This window comes from Diceros bicornis, chromosome 34 (assembly GCF_020826845.1).
Source record: "Diceros bicornis minor isolate mBicDic1 chromosome 34, mDicBic1.mat.cur, whole genome shotgun sequence".
NCBI classification, from domain to species: Eukaryota; Metazoa; Chordata; class Mammalia; order Perissodactyla; family Rhinocerotidae; genus Diceros; species Diceros bicornis.
This window is the reverse complement of record NC_080773.1, coordinates 21178782-21195691: the sequence shown is the minus strand read 5'-3', so window position 1 is coordinate 21195691 and position 16910 is coordinate 21178782. Positions and strand designations below refer to the sequence as shown.

At 51.6% G+C, this 16910-nt stretch overlaps 1 protein-coding gene and 1 pseudogene across 1 annotated transcript; one reads left to right on the top strand and one right to left on the bottom strand.

Annotated features, from left to right (window-relative positions):
* Positions 1-8196: 8196 nt before the first annotated feature.
* On the top strand, positions 8197-9376 carry LOC131397617 (receptor-binding cancer antigen expressed on SiSo cells-like; annotated as a pseudogene).
* A 3073-nt stretch (positions 9377-12449) lies between these two features.
* On the bottom strand, positions 12450-16373 carry LOC131397048 (peptidoglycan recognition protein 1-like). Its single transcript, XM_058529667.1, has 3 exons — positions 16030-16373; positions 13310-13431; positions 12450-12758 (listed from the first exon to the last, which is right to left on the bottom strand). Exons 1-3 carry the CDS (start codon positions 16317-16319, stop codon positions 12580-12582), a joined length of 591 nt encoding a protein of 196 aa, XP_058385650.1. The 5' UTR covers positions 16320-16373; the 3' UTR covers positions 12450-12579.
* Between the last annotated feature and the right edge of the window lie 537 nt (positions 16374-16910).

Sequence of the window (16910 nt, the reverse complement as noted above, 5' to 3'; positions counted from 1 at the left end):
GGGAGAATAGGAGTATTATATGGTGAATGAGCAGGTCTGATTAATTTTGCCACCAGGAATCTCTGCAGCACTGGCTGAATGCCCTTTTAAGCCTCCTGTTTTAGCAGATATTGTTTCAGGCTATATGTATTGGCTGGACATTCTTTGTTTTCACAAGCTTCCCTTTTGCCCATAGGTCCTGTCTTACGTCTTTGAAGACGTTTTTATTTCTCATTTTGTTAATATGGTGTATCACATTGATGGATTTGCAGATGTTGAACCATCCCTGTGTCCCTGGTATAAATCCCACTTGATCATGGTATATGATCTTTTTAATGTGTTGTTGTATTCGATTTGCCAATATTTTGTTGAGGATTTTTGCATCTATGCTCATCAGGGATATAGGTCTGTGGTTTTCCTTCTTAGTATTCTCTTTGTGTGGTTTTGGTATCAGGGTGATGTTGGCCTCTCAGAATGTGTTGGGAAGTGTTCCATCTTCCTCTATTTTTTGGAAGAGGTTGAGAAGGATAGGTATTAAATCGTCTTTGAATGTTTGGTAAAATTCTCCAGAGAAGCCATCTGGTCCTGGACTTGTATATTTTGGGAGGTTTTTGATTACTGTTGCAATCTCTTCATTTGTGATTGGTTTATTCAGATTCTCTATTTCTTCTTGATTCTGTTTTGGGAGGTTTTATGAGTCTAAGAATTTATCTATTTCTTCTAGATTGTTCAATTTGTTGGCATATTGTTTTTCATAGTATTTCTGTGGTATCCATTGTAATTTCTCCCTTTTCATTTCTAATTTTATTTATTTGAGCCTTCTCTCTTTATTTCTCGGTGAGTCTGGCTAAAGGGTTTGTCAACTTTGTTTATCTTCTCAAAGAACCAGCTTTTTGTTTCATTGATCCTTTCTACTGAGCTGAGGCTGCAGGGCCGCTGTGCTGAAGCACGGGGTGGGCAGGGGTGGGGCAGGGGTGCTTACTTTCACCTCCCCCATCCCAGGGGTCCCTTGCTTCACGGACATTCTCTGTTCTCATGATCGGCTCTTTGCCTGCTCTTTGGTTCATCATGGAAAGTACCGTCCAGGCAGTTCTGCTCCCTCTGTAGGGGGATTCCCCACGGACTGTGAGTGATCTTGGAGAGTGCTGGTTTTCCCCAAGGAGGCCTGCCCCTCCGCTCTCTATCCAAGAGCCTCATGGTCTCGGTCTCAGGGTAGCAGTCCTCGGGGAGGGGAGGGAGCTCCTCTTACCTCCTTCCACTTCCTCTGGGGCCTCCTGCACCTCAGCTCTTTGGTGTACAGCTGCGTGGGTGCTTCAGACGTCCCTCGTGTTGGGTGAACACCTTCTGTTGGAATATGGATCTCCTTTTTGCTGTGTCTTAGAGGGGGAGACTAATTGAGGGAAGCTCACTCTGCCATGATGCTCCCCTGGTAACAAATTTTTAAGCTTCCAATACAGTCTTGTTACCTCTAGCTACAGGGTTGTACAGCAGATCTCCAGAAGTTAACACGCTTCTTGATGAAATTTATGGCCCTTGATTAGGAACACCCGATTTCTCCCATCCTCTGCCCCTGGCCACCACCGTTCCATCCTTTGATTCTCTGAACTGGACTCTTTTAGATACCTCATCTGGGTGGAATCATGCTGTATTTGTCCTTCTATGACGGGCTGATTTCACTTTGCATAGTGCCCCTGAGGTTCATCCATTTGGTTGCACCATGCAGAATTCCCTCCTTTTTTAAACTGAATAGTATCCCACTGTGTGTATGTATCACATTGTCAGTATCCATTCATCTCTCCATGGACAAATTGGTTGTGTCCATTTCTTCAATCTTGTGAATGGTGTGTAGAGGACCAGAGTGAGGGGTTGTTGTCGTTGTTAACACGAACGTGTGTGTACAGTGTGTCCGCGGTTGTAGGAAATCATTTGGACTGTAGGTCTGAACACGTTCAAGTACTTTGAAGTTGTGGAAACAGACGATTTTTTCCACATTTCCTTATGTTCATATTTGTAATTTTGTCCATTCGATGAGTTTTACATGAAAAGTTTTCAATAAACACTTAAAACATTCTCCACAAAATATTGAAAACACTTCACGTTAGAAATGTTCTGTCAAATACTGATCAGAGTCTCTATGAGCACTGATTTACAATGTATTGGTTTTTGCCCGCTCTCGTGGGATTACTCCCTTTTTTCGTTGAATAGGGGATTTTTCCAAATTTTGGCCCACAGAGATTGTTTATTTTTCTTTTGTAATCTTATTTAATGTTTTATATTTAATCTTTGCAGTTTTCATTCTTACACATTCTTTTTATCTGTCGTAGCTGAGGTTTTCCATTATTTCACAAAAGTGAAAGTGCTCTTTGTACATCTAAATAGAATAGAAATTGAGCCAATGAAAAGCAAAGCTCCTCTCCCATTCTTAGCCCTTCTCTGCCTCCCCTCAGCAAATCCACTCTAATGTCTTGTGTGACCTTCCAGAAGTTTCCGTGTTTATGAAAGCATGTCTGCGTGGACATGATGGAGGCGGGACGTGCAGGGGAGCAGTCCCTCTGCAGCTGAGGTGCCCGGATGAGACCCTGACCTTGCCACTTACCATGTGACCTCTGGTGAGGGATGCCCTCTGTGCCTCGGTTTCCTCATTTGTAAAATGGGGATGAAAACCAGACCAGATGAATATTTATTTTTAAAGGATTGTGAACAACGCCTGAAAATACTGAACTTTCTGTAAGTACTTGTTACAAAATGAACTTTTGCTGTTCGTTTTTACGTACACACCTAAAGACCTCATTCTTTTCCTGTTTTATAGAAGAATTTGAAATATTTTTGTATGAGGGAGTATTATTGCGGTACCTGGATTTACCAAGATGTATTTAGCCAACATCTTTTTATTCAGAGATTTCAAAGATATTTTAATGACATGAAAAATGTTCACAATATAATGTTAAGGAAAACAAAGTAGGATACAAAACTGTACACACACCGTGAGCCAAGTTTTTAAAAATGGCCACATTCTCATGTTGGTTCAGTTTTTTGTTAAGGCTGCTAAAGTGTGACCAGCTCATCTCTCTCCAAGAAACTTGGGTGACAGAGCCATTTAACTCATACATCTGGAGCTGGTTTTTCTTTTTTTTTTTTTTTTTTTTTTTTTGTGAGGAGATCAGCCCTGAGCTAAGATCCGCCAATCCTCCTCTTTTTTTTTGCTGAGGAAGACGGCCCTGGGCTAACATCTGTGCCCATCCTCCTCCACTTTATATGGGACGCCGCCACAGCATGGCTTACCAAGCAGTGCGTCGGTGCGCGCCCGGGATCCGAACCAGCGAACCCCGGGCCGCCGCAGCGGAGCGCGCGCACTTAACCGCTTGCGCCACCGGGCCGGCCCCTGGTTTTTCTTTTTTCATAGCTCAGATTTTTTTTTTTTTTTTGCTGAGGAAGATTGGCCCTGGGCTAACATCCGCGTCGACCTTCCTCTACTTTATATGGGATGCCGCCACAGCATGGCTTGACAAGCACTTCATCGTTGCACCTGTGGGATCCGAACCTGCGAACCCTGGGCCATGGAAGAGGATCGCTGGCACTTAAGTGCTATGCCACCTGGCCGTTCCGCCACAGCTCAGATTTTTTCATTTTAGTTTTTCTCCCAAACAGGACCCAAAAGGATGCCCAGCTCATAGCAGGTCTCAATAAATAGTTTCGGAATGACTGAGTGAATATCCTGTCCACCCCCAAGTCGTGTTGCTGTTCCCTCCTAAATATCATACCAGTGAGATCAGTCCTGTCCGTTTCCACTCTCTGCATCCTGGTCCACTCACGATCTCCTCGCACCTTGATGTTGCGCCCACGCCCGCGGTCACCTTCCAGTATGCACTCTGGTCCCTGTGAAGCCTAAGCTCAGATGAAATATGAGTCACATATTTCTGTGGCTTCTGAAGACTCTTGGGATGAGTCACAAGCTCCTCCCCGTGGCCGCCCACACGGGCTGCCTCCACCAAGCCTCCCCTCCCTCACTCCTGGGACCCTCTTCCTTGTCCCCAGCCACCTCGCCCTTCTTGCTGCCCTTGAAGATGCTTTGACTACTGTGACCCCAGGGGACTTTGTACACACTGGGTGCTGTTTTAAATAGAGGAACCTGAAGAAATTCACGAACTTTGTACCTTCTCTTGAAGATTACAAAACACTCAGCCAGCCTATAGTAAAAAGACAGGAATTACACAGCGGATTCCTTAATGATATTAAGAATCTACTCGTTAGCCACGTGAGGTGAGGTCTTCCCTTGATAGAATTTTATTTATTCTGTATCTTGTCAGCTTAATGTGGAGACAGGCCCTTGTGAGCATTTCCTGCCACTTCAGTCTGTAATTGTCGTATTGCCTTTAGTCCTGAGACTGTATCACTTGTGTCGTTTTTGGACAGGAGGAAGTTAGGTTTGCTCCCTGTATGTTTTAGGAAGTTGAATTTTTAATGATTTAACTCAAGAGCTCCCTTAAACAAAGCTCTCAGTATAATTAATTCAGCCAGTATAAAGAGTCCTCAGATTTTCTTGCAATTAGCAGAAAACACTTGTTTTCTTTGTTGTATCAACAGTGATAGAAGTCAGATTAATGGTGATCATAGCGAGGACAAGTTTAAAACACAATGCAGAATGTTGATGTTTTTCCTTGACGTTCCCAAACCTGGAATGCTCACCTCCCTCACTCGCCCCATCCTAATTGTCACTTACTTCAGTGTCACCTTCTCAGAGTCACACCTCATTCTGATATCTCAGACTGGGACAAATCTCACTATTTGCTTTCCCCACACCATTTCCTCTCCTTCATTGTATTTATCACAACCGTAGTTATGAACTTACCAGTGCAATTCTTTGATTAATTTCTGTCTCTCCTACTATACGTTGAAGTCTATATATAGGGTCATCGTGTAGTTTATTGTCCAAACCATGACCCTTGAGAGTGAAAGACGGGGCTATTGATAATTATGCTGGGTCATTAGGTGTAGAGGGGACTGTCCCAAATATTCCAGGATGTATAATTGCCCTGTTTAAAGATAAAGAAAGGGCTATCAGGCCAAGCCCCGTTGCCGAGCGGTTAAATTTCCACGCGCTCCACTTTGGTGGCCCAGGTTCGCATGTTTGGATCCCAGGTGGGGACCTACTCCACTCACCAGTCATGCTGTGGAGGTGAACATATGAAAAAATAGAGGAGGATTGGTGACGGATGTTAGCTTAGGGAGAATCTTCCTCAGCAAAAAAAAAAAAGAAAGGGCTATCAGTTTTTCCCTCTTGTTCACCATTATATCACCTGTATAGCACATAGTTGGTGATAAATACATCTTAATATCACATATTGGGCCACCCTCAGTTTTTCCACCTGTGACATGGACTTAAGGACCATCTCACCCTCATAGGGCTGTTGTAGGCAGGAGGGCTGCCCCTCCTTTGCATCTTCCTGGACAAGAGCACAGACGTAGGCCTAGATAAACTATTGCTAAATATTTAAAACTTATACATCAAAGTAAAAGCTTCTAAACAAAATGTGATTTACCCTCTTTGTAAGAACTCCTTCAAAAGACAAAATAGAAAGATGTGTGCAAAGCAACACTCCACACCAATTGACTGTGGAATATGCCATTTCAAGTGGGTTTCCTTTTCTGCAGAGACCATGGTGCACCCTGGGCAGTTCTGCAGAGACCATGGTGCACCCTGGGCAGTTGGGGTGTGAGGAGGAGAAAGTGAAGGTTTCTCCCACTTTTGCTGAATCCGTCCCTCTTTCAGTGATTTGGGAAACTCTGGTGATAAATACTCATTTTTCCTTCCTCTTTATTGGGGGAGGGGACTGCTCTCCCACTGCTCCTCCCCCATCCCCCTCCAGGACGTCCTATAGGTGTCTCCTCCCTCACCTGGGTTAACTCAGGCAACCTCCATTCACAAGATGCTCCCACCCCCCATCCTGCCGCGAAGACCCTTTTAAGTTCCTCAGAGGAACCCGAGGCTGGAAGACCCTGTTGGAATTTAGGATTCTCGGGCACCTTGGAATTCTGCCCAGGAACGTGGAGGCTTCTGGAGAGCAGAGCCCAGGCTCCCAATTCGCAGCCCACCTCTCTGCTTTTGTATGTCCCCTTCCCCCATCCCACCACGGGGCCTCCTGTGCACCCCGCTTGCTTGGCCCAGCTCTACCTACAGCCTCGGAGACAGGGTCCCCTCTGGTTTAAAGGTGCACGCCTGACCCCTTGCATCACTGACTCATGGAAGAGGCCCAAGAAGGTTGTTGAAGGAGGCTAGGGCTGCCTGATCAGGGAATTCTGGGGTCTTGAAGTCCCGGAACATGTCCAGAAGTGGGGACACATCTTGCTCCTGGGGATTTCTTGCCCTACGGGGAGAAGATCCACACCAGCAAAGGCGTGGAGAAGAGAAGAGGTAGGAGAATGCTGTGGAACTACAACTAAGGTTGACGTTGCTGGGGTGTAAAAAACTAGGGTGTGTGTGGGGTCAGGACGGCAGACCAGGAGCATGCTGGGACTCGTCAGGCACAGTGAGGGTCTGACTTCACGCTGTGGGCTCTGGGGAGACACAGAAGAGCATAGAAGGATGGGAGGGCTGTGAGCCACTTTGTATTTTACAGATCATCCTGAGAGCAGAGAGAAAGAGGGAGTAGGAAATAGCCGACACTCCTAGAGGGCGCCTATAACCATGGAAGCTTCTGGAAGCCAGTTTTCAACTATGAGGGAAGCCACAATTAGTGTGGTCAACACTCCAGAAGACAGAGAAGATGTAGAAAGAAACTTAGTCCGTGGTAACATTGTTGAGCCACTGGAACCAGCCTCACGAAAGACCAGCCCTCTTACCAAGTTATTCTGCCCTTTGACACTCTGGAAATGAGATTGATTTTTACTATTTTCCTATTTTGACCTCCCAATTCATTACGAATGTTCATGTATCTTTGAAAGGCTGTATAATATAATTCTTGTGATTGGCTGAAAAATGGTTGCCCCAAAGATATCCACATCCTAATCCTTGGAACCTGTGCATGTTAGTTCAGATGGCAACACAGCAGCTCCAGAAAGGGGCTTTGCAGATGTGATTACGTGAAGGACTTTGAGATGGGGAGATGATCCTGGATCACCCAGGTGGGCCCTAAGTACAATCACATGTATCCTTCTGAGGGAAGCAGAGGGATATTGACTACAGTCAGGAGAGAAGGTGATGTGAAGACAGAGGCAGAGACTGGAGTGAGGCAGCCACAAGCCAAGGACGCCAGCAGCCACCAGAAGCTGGAAGAGGCAGGAACAAACTCTCCCCGAGAGCCCCCAGGGAAAGTGTGGTCCTGCCAGAACCTTGATTTTAGACTTCTGGCCTCCAAAACTGTGAGGGAGTAAATTTCTGTTGTTTTAAGTCATTAACTTTGTGGTAATTAAGTTAACTAAGTACTTCAAGCTTAAGACTAAGAATGTCGCACTAGGTTTAGGAGAAAATAAGTCCAACTAGATGTTGTTTACAAGAGACGTAATTTAAATATTAGCACCTGGAAACATCAGAAGTGATGGGATGGAAGAATACATACCACACACCCTAACCGAATAAAGCCGGTATAGTTATATTTGTATCAGAGCAGAATTTAAGGCAAGAAGAATGACCTGGAATTAAAGGAGATTTTCATTATGGACCGAAGAGTCAATCCAACAGGAAGATGTCACAATCCTAAATCTGTACACCCAACAGCATAGTTTTATAATACCTAAAGCAATAAAATGAGAGAATTTGAGGGAGAAACAGATAAATCTACTGTCATAGTGGGAGACTTTCCCTCTCAATAGCTGAGAGAAAAGCCGCACTAATTAGAAAGGATATTGAAGATATAAACAACATAATTAAAAAATGACCTCAGTGATGTATCTAGAACAGTGCACCACCAGTGAAAAAATTCTTTTCAAATACATGTGGAATTCTTACCAAAATCAACCTTACGTTAGGCCACAAAGAAGTCCTCAAAAGCTTCGAAAGATTAAAGTCACTTACAGTCCTATGTTCTCTGACCATATCAGAATTAAGATATAAATCAATAACAAAAAGAAATCGGGAAAATCCACAACCAAATAAGGGTTAACCCAGCAGCACAGGTGTGCTTAACCTTCACAAATGAAAGAGTGTAGCCAAGTGTCCATGCCTTGCATCTGAGAACAGCCCGCAGCTCTCAGGAGGAGGGGCAGGTTTGCATTTCCACCATGGCTGTCAGTTCCAGTTGCTTGAAGATCATACCTGCCAAGCAATGAAACCGAGCAGGAAGAGGGTGAAAATCTTCCCTGGGCTAGAAGAGAGCAAAAACTTTGAGATGAGCTTTGCTGACTGCAGCTGTGCGTATTCAGCATAATCAACTCTTGTGTAAAACTAACCATGGCTTTCTGTCCATCTTTAGTATACGAGTGAACTGTCTTTCCCAGGAAATCAAGGTCCAGACGTCAAGATTCAGCCTCACAAGGCCAAACGCAGGCTGAAGATGACAACTAACCAGAAAAGTCCAGACAGTCAAGGGAGGAGAAATTAAGTCTTCAAGGCCAAAGGCAGGCTGCTGGGAAGGTGCCAACCACCACAGCCACATGCTCTTCCCTATTTAAAACCCCAGCACATGCTCTCCCTCGAAACCTTTAAAACCCCTTGCCTCTCATCTTTCGAGGAGATGGGACAAATTTGAGAGCTCTTGTCTCCTGGCTGACATCACCCAAAATACAAACTCTTTCCTTGCCATAAGCCTGGTGTTGCAGTTGCATTCGACCCCTCTTGTGTGGCAGGTAAAGAACGTGGCTGTGTATCCGGTAACAGCAACAGTATCCGCATTCCTAAAGGGATTAATGTGCAGCTCTGACAGAAGATGGAAATTAAGTGGAGATCAAATAACTTGCCAACTACAGTTGATTGTTCATAGTTCCTGAGCAGACAGATGTTGGAGAGTGGACTTTCCGGGAGGAAGATGCACCCACAGTGTAGAGATTGAAGGAGGGAATGGCAATGTGGCCACACAATAAAAACATAACAAAATACACAACTGGAACCTGACAATATTAAGGACATGAGAACAACCAGAAGGAAACCTCAGGAAATCAGTATTGAGAAGAGTGAACCATCAAATTTTCACTAGCAAATTGGTAGCCCTGATTTCTCTAGTAAATGAGCAGCTACACAAGATATGCTTTTTATTCATCAGTCTCCAGAATTAGGTGACAGAGATACCTGGCAGGGACCTACAGATGCTGGGAAGAAGGTGTGGCCTGGCAAGCAGAAGTTCTGAAGCAGCAGAAAAGAGCAGACAGAGAACAGAGAGCAGCAGAGAACAAAGCAAGAAAATGGGAAAGGAAGCGCATTAGGAAGGAAGAAGGAACAATCGATATCCACGCGAAACTTGCATAACAAATGTTCTTACAACGTCATAGCGTCAGTAGGAGAGAGCTGAGCCCCACAACCCAAACATCCGTACGTATTTAAGAGTGTGTTTAGAATGCACAACTTGACTTTAATACATTCATCAGGCCATCCAGGATCCCCCAAAGTATCTTGAACTCTTAGGGATCGAGACTCAGAAGAACAAAAGACGAATGAGACAATATTTTCTTCAACATGCTGTAAATATAAGACAATTGTTTGCGGAAGTGAAATTATTGCAAGTGGAATATGCTGGTATCTCTTCAAGCTAGTGTTTCCAGCTAAATAAACGGCTTTAAATACTTTTATGGAGGAAAAAAATACTGCTGTCTATTATGCTTTCCGTCAATGTGCATAATGAGCAAATAAATCATTTAAAATACTGCTTGTTTCCGTGATTATGGAGGGGCCTAAGGGGCTGCGTGGGACATAGGGAAGGACTGGGATGCGCAGTTGGAATCGGTGGGCGGGGTCTGTGGGGAGATGGGCGGGGCTTGAGGCGGCATCAGGAGCTGGGCCTGGAGATGGGGACGAGAAAGGGGCGGGGCCTGAGGGTCTAGTTGAGCGAGAGGGCGGGGCCGGCAGGTGGGAGATCCGGTTGATGTCAGCTGGCATTTATGGGGGTGGGTGGCGGAAACTTGGGAAGGGTTTCAGGGAGCTGGCGGAGACCTCAGGAAGAAGGGTCCGGGGAAGGGGGTGTGTTGGGATGTAGGGAGGTGACTGACGGGTTCTTTTGGGGGCTCTGTGGGGCTCCGAGAGGGGCGGAGCCTGGGAGAAGGTATCTGTGAGGGTCGAGCGCCAGGGCGTGAATGTCTAGGAGTTGATGGGGGATGGACCTGAAGGTTCGGGGATGGTTGGATCCGGGAAGAGGCTTGGGATAGGAGCCGTCCTGGCCGGCGGGAAACCGACAGTGGGTCCTGGGCTCCAGGAGACGGACTCCGCCGGTGGTGCCGCCCGCGGCCCGGGAGGATCGGGCCTGGTCGTCCCGGGAGCGCTCCACGTCGCGTGGCCGCGGCGCCGCCCGCTCCTCCTCCCGGGACGGCGGCCGCGGAGGCCGGGGTCGAGGCCGCGCTGCCCGCCCCTCGCCCTCGCCCACAGGTGTGTGCCGGCCCCCCCGCCCGTGGGAGGAGGGGGCGCGGACTAGGACTGTGGGGGCGTGACCCTGTGACCCCGCCTCCTCTGCTCTCCACCCCCGCCCCGCCCTAGGTGGTCGCGTGCCCGGTTTCGACCCCACAGCCTTTGTGAAAGCGAAGGAGAAGCAGCAGAGAGAGATCAAGATGAAGTGAGCGCCCACTTCCCCTTGTCCTGCCCACATCCCCGCCCCTTTACCTGGCCGCCTGACCTGTGCGCTGGTCTACCCCCCCTCTTCCCACCTGTGTCCATCACCTGTCACCTGCTCCATCTCTCCCCTTCCCCCTACCTGCTCCCGCTTCTCACCTGACCTTCGCCTCCTCTCCTGACACGCCCCCCCCCACAGCTTGGTCTGTGACTCCCCGTGCTTTTCCCTACTTAGGCCGTGTGACCTCCGGCGCGTCACCGGCCCTGGCTGGGACCCCCAGGGGGCGCAGCATCGCCCTTCCCCACATTAGTTGGGCGCACAGGCGGGCGTCTCCCTCCCGCTCCCCACGCAGCAGCTGCAGCAGCGGAACCGACTGGGCAGCGGAGGAAGCGGGGACGGTCCGTCCATCTCCTGGTCTCGCCAGACCCGGGCCCCCGCTGCCGTGACCGGCCGAGGGGACGCGGCCAACCGCTGCCGGAACCGCAACTCCTCGGGTAGCTGGGCTGGAGCGCGGGGGGCGGCCGGGCGGGCCGGCGAGGGCGGGAGGCTCACCCTGTCCCTCTGCCCCTAGTGGACAGTTTCCGCAGCCGCTGCTCGTCTGCCAGCCCCTGCAGCGAGTTGGAGGATTTCTCGGAATCCCTCCCGAGAGGGTAGAGCTTGGGCTGGGGGATGGACCGCCTCCAAACGGGTGTCTGGGGAGATTGGAAACAGTCTTTTGCAGGGAAAGTGGGTTCTGGAGGCTGGAGGCTTGAAACCACGGAGGAAGGCGAGATGGGAGGTGCCCAAGACCCCCTTTGGGCCTTGATTCCTCCCTCCCCCAGCGCTGGCCGCTGCGGGAAGCCTCCCAGCCTCCCCCACCTGGAGCGGGTCCAACAGGGTGAGTGTCCTTCCTCAGGCCTTGGAGGAGGTGGCTCAGCGTGAAACACCAGAGGCCGCTGTCCCTCTCTCCCATGAGTCCATTCTGGGGGTCAGGTACAGAGGCGGCTCTGAAATGTCTCTGGACTCAGAGTGTTTTGAGATTCTTGGATGGGAGGGCGCATGGGGTAGTCTGGGGTCAGAGGACACTGGTCAGAGCACCTGCTCCCGCCTCAAATTTCCACGTCTTAAAACCTGGCTCCCCTTCCTGTCACCTGTGACTCAAGGTGGTTACTTAGCCTCTCTGGACCTCGGTTTCTTTATCAGTTAAGTGGGGATGGTTACAGTAGTCGCCTCAGAGGGTTCTGCTGGAGACCCAAGGAGGACACTTTGCATAGAATAAGTGCCCCTTAGGTGTCAGCCTTTGTTTTTTCTGGGGTCCTTAGGTTCAGAATTTCCGGTAGGATTTAGGGGGCAGGAATAGAGAGAGGGTGCCTGACCCCCTTCCTGCCTCCCCCAGCAGCAGAAGTCTGCTCCCGTGGAACGCGGCTGCCATCAGAGACGCCTGCCAGTTCAGGGGGCTGGGTCCTCATCAAAGGTGAGCCTGGGACTCATCATATCCCCACCTGCCCCAGAGCTGGCTGGGATGGCACCCAGCGCAGCTGGTTGGGTCCCTGAGCTCCCGCAGCTCCAGCCCCCCCCCCCAGCCCCCCCACACCCGCCCTGCTCCCACAGAGTACAGCTCTGGCCACAAGGCGGCCAACATGGTCGAAACAGACACCCGCCTGAAGGCCTTGCAGGAGTACATGAACTGCCTGGACACGCATGCGTCACCCCGGAGAGGGAGACTGCCCCTCCGTCCCCCGTCACCCGGGATTCTGCGTGGGGGGTGGGGCCGGTTCGTCCCTCCAGCATGTTCCTTTCTGGGAGGTTGGGGTCTTGTGGGAGGCGGGTAGGGAGGGGAGGTTGCTGGCAGGACACAGGGTCACAGTGAGTGCACCTTTATTGGAGGGGAGGCAGTGGGGTTTCCCACTGGGTGGGTGAGATACCCAGGGCCTCAGTCCCTGTAGTGTGGCCAAGTCTGGATGATTCTGTAGAGCTGGTCGCCTGGAGAGAGCGTCTGTTGCACATCCCGGTGTCCTTTGACCTCATAGTCACGCCTCAGGGCTCCCCGGGCCACGCCACAGGCCAGCAGACTCTGGGCTGCCCTGAGGGCTCGTTGCGGAGGCACGCGCTCTGGGGGAGGCAGAGGCAGGAGTGAGGCTGGGGCGCCCTGGAGGGCAGAGGTCGTGTGGGGCAGGGGTTCCCATGGTGCCCTCCCAGCTGGCCTGCTGGGGCCCAGAACCGGCTCTGCCACTCCCTGGCAGTGACTCCACCTCTCTGTGCCTCAGTTTCCTCACTGTGAAAGGAGAGACTCATGGCACTTGCCCACAGGTCTGTGGGATGATAACATGAGTTCCTTTCAGCCAATGTCGGCTGTCAAGATTCTCACTGATTCCCCTTCACCTGCCCCCAGCCCTCCTGTTCCTACCCACTGCCATTTATCCAGCAATTCATAGGTGCCATGGACTCGCCTAAGAACTTGATACCGAAGAACTAGTCCTCACCAGAACCGTGTGGTTGAAAATGGTCATTGTCCAAAGGAGGAAATAAGGCTCAGAAAAGCAGAGTCACTGCCGAGGTCACAGAGCTTGTAGGTGGCAGAGCCTCTGAATCACCACACACCACACCCTGCAGTCCCCCAGGCCCCATGTCGCCCCTGTCCCGACAGCTGGACACTCACTTACCCATGTAGTTACCCATGAAGCTGATGCCGATGGAGATGGGGTTCCAGGTGGGACCTGAGTGGGCGCCGTGGGTGTTCCAGCCCCGGCCCTCATACACAAGCCCGTCTTCTCCAATCAGGAAGCTGTGGGGGTGGGGGTTTGATGAGTGAGGGAGGGCTTCCTGGGGGAGGACCTCTCTTCTTCCTCCACTCACCCTGCCCCTGTTCCTGCCACTCACACACAATCCTCCCAACACCCTCCCTCTTCTTCCCTGATCTTCCACAATAATAGCAATGACAGGGGCCCCTGCCATGTGCCAAGCACAGCTCTACATGCACCTTTTTCCCTCTTCACAGCAACCCTGTGAGTCACTACTGCCTCCATTCCGTAGATGATCAGAGAGGAGCAGACACCTGCCCAGGGTCACACAGTGGGTCAGAGGCAGAGCCAGGATTTTCACCCAGGTCCCTGTGACTCCCACCCACATGGTCTGATTTCTTGCTCTCTCCTGCCTCCCTGGAGGATTTGTCCCACTCTTGATTTGATGGGTCTCACATGCAGTCCTCTGAGGGAGTACTGCTATCATCTCTGCTTTAAGTTGAGGAAGCAGAGACTTAGAAAGAGAGGTGATTCACCCAAGGTCATGCCCCGGGGATCCCTGCCTCTCAGACTCTCCACCAAGAAGCTCCTCTGCCCTCACCCCAGCCTGCTTCCTGCTTCCTGCTCTGTGCTGGGTACCCTGAGTGACAGGATGGGGACTCAAGGGCTGGCACCACAACCAGACCAGACCCTGGAGCCCCAACATCTGCCTCTGAGGTTTCCAATCCCGGCAGCAGATCCTTCACACTCCCTCATCCAACACGTCTTGATGGAGCGAGTCTGACTTGGCACATTGAATTAACCAGGGGATCAGCTTCTGGAGCTGCAGTGTCTGCCTCCTCAGCCCTCTGGCTCACAGCTCACCAATGACGCACATAATGTTGGAACTTTCCAACCTTGGGTCCTGAATCTGCCACTGTGGAAGCGAGAAGCTCAGAATCTGGCTCTGAAGAGACTAGAAATACTATAGTGGTGCCGGCCCCAGGACTGGGTGGTTATGGCCCGGCTGCAGGCCCAGCCCCTGGAAGGCAAGTGGTGCTCCCTGTGCATTTGTCACATGGAGGCATCTGACTGAAACCTCAGCCACCACCAGGGGGGTACAGTCAGGAGCCCATTGTACCGGGGAAGAAACTGAGGCTCAGAGAGATAAGGCGCCGTGACAAGGAAGGGGGATTCAGAACGTTTGAATCACACTCTGAATCCTAAAATCTGAGAAGTTGACTTCTCTCCTGTAGGAGGATTCAGGCCAGAGGCTGTGGACCAGGATCTGGTCTTCTGACTTCATGGAAACTCTTAGATGGAGCGCCCGCCTCTTGGAAACAAAATCTGCAAGTTGGAGCCTTTGAATTGTAAGATCTTTAGCCTAAAGAGCTGGGGACACCCTTGGAGGTGTCTAGATTTCTCTCAGTGAGTTCCTCAGATTCCCCGGCCTCCCTCAACCCCACTGAAGCAGTCTCTAAGGGAGGGACCTGGGGACCTGCATCTCCAGGAAGGCGATGCTGGTGCTTCCCGAGGTCTGAGAACCTGTGGGGTTCAAACCCTCTCTCCCTGTGGAAACCCGTGTGCTGGAGCCCAGCCTGTTACCATGGGCAGGGCTCTGGTGGGCGTGGGCCCCAGAGGCAGATCTGAGTGTCCCTGTCCCTGTTTCTGCCCTCGCCCCCTCGAGTCTGTCCTCCCCACAGCATCCACAGGGAGCTCCTTACACTAAGCAGGCTCCTCTCCCTCCCGTGGCTCCCATCCTCCTCATAGCAGAGCCACCGTCCTCACCGGGGCCCACAGGCCCTGTGCCCTCCGTCCCCTCCTCCTCATTTCCTCATTCCTCCCGGCCACCTCCAGCCACCCCGACCTCTGTCGCTCAGGGTGACCCGCTCACTCGGCCTCAGAGCCTTTACCCCGCTCTTCCCCCAGCTCACTCACTCTTCCCTCAGCTCCCCCGTCCCAGAGCCACCTCAGCCACTCTTCCTTTTTATTGTCACTTCTGTCACCGTGTGAATTCATCTGGGTGGCTTTGCTTGTTTCTCCCTGCTGGTCTTTAAATCCTCCTGGGCTACTCCCGTCAGTTCAAGGCTGTGTCCCCATCCCAGCATCCGGCACACGGCCAGACACAGAGCAGGTGCCTAATGGCCATAGTCCCTGCATTTTGGGGCTCTGACTACGTGCCAGGCAGTGTCCTAAGAGCCTGGCCTGTATTGGCTGGTTAGTGACCAAGTGGGCACCATCCCGTTGACTGTGCAGAGGAGGAAGAAGAGACTGAAGCTGAGAGGGTGAGTGACCTGCCCCGGGTCTCGGCCACCGTGAGCAGAGCTGGGACAGGAGCTCCGCCCTGAGCTTCACCAGCCTGTGTCTGCCTCCTAACAAAGCACAGACTTTCTGAGGGGACCCCAGGGTTGAGGACACCGTGGCGCGTGTTGGCAAAGTCTGTCCCTTCCCCCTGGGGCGCAGAGCTTGGATGTCAGCCCTCTCCCCTCGTCCTGACATCTTTGTGCTGCCAGCACATGCCCAGCCCTCCGTGGTGACCTTGGAGATACCGAGATGCCCAGGGTGTCAGCCAGGCGGCTCAGAACCGGGTCCCACTGTCCCCCAGGCCTGCGCACCTTTCCCTCCTCCAGCCCCGGCTCCACCTGTGCCCCCTCCGCACTCACTTGTAGCCCACGTCGCACCAGCCCAGGTTCCGCACGTGGTAACTCTGCACGTTCTGGACCTGCCTCTCGCACGAGGCGGGGGTGTCGCAGGGGCTGCCCGCCGTGTGTGACACCACCACGTAGCGCGCGGGCAGGTTCAGGCGCCGTTCGCACGTGGATGCCAGGGCCCCCCACTCTCTCCGTGGCACGATGGGGCCGCATGAGGTCAAGTCTTCTTGAGCCGCTCCGAGCCCGAGGAGGGTGAGGAGGGTCCAGGCGAGCAGCGTGCAGGGGCGGGACATGGCGGGCATGGGGCACAGGGACGTCTAGGAGCTCGTGGCTGGCTGGGCCGCCTTTATATGCTGGGGCGGAGCGGCTGTGACGGCCTTGCTTCATGAAGGCAGGAGGTCCCGGGCAGCTTACAGAGATCCCGGACTCTGCTTCCTTCCCTGGCAGGGCTGCAACAGGATGCGGTGTGGTGGATCCGGGTGAGGTGGGTGGGGGAGCCCCTGACTAAGCCAGAGGGATGCAGAAGGGCACACAGGCCCCTGGGCGCTTCACCCTGTGGTTCCTGGAAGACCCAGGGCCTGGATCCCTGCCCCGCTTTGTCTCTCAGTGCAGCGTTGGGCAACTCGACAGGAACTTAACACCAGAGAAGCGCCCGGGGCCTCATCTCCCTCCTCCCAGAGGAATGCAGGTAACAAAGACTCTCACTTTTTTTTTTTTTTTTTTTTTTTACATTTTTATTGATATTTTAATGGTTTCTAACATTGTGAGATTTTGGGTTGTACATTTTTGTTTGTCCTTCACCCCATATATGACTCCCTTCACCCCTTGTGCCCACCCCCCACCCCCCACCCCCACTTCCCGGGTAACCACAGTCCAGTTTTCTCTGTCCATGT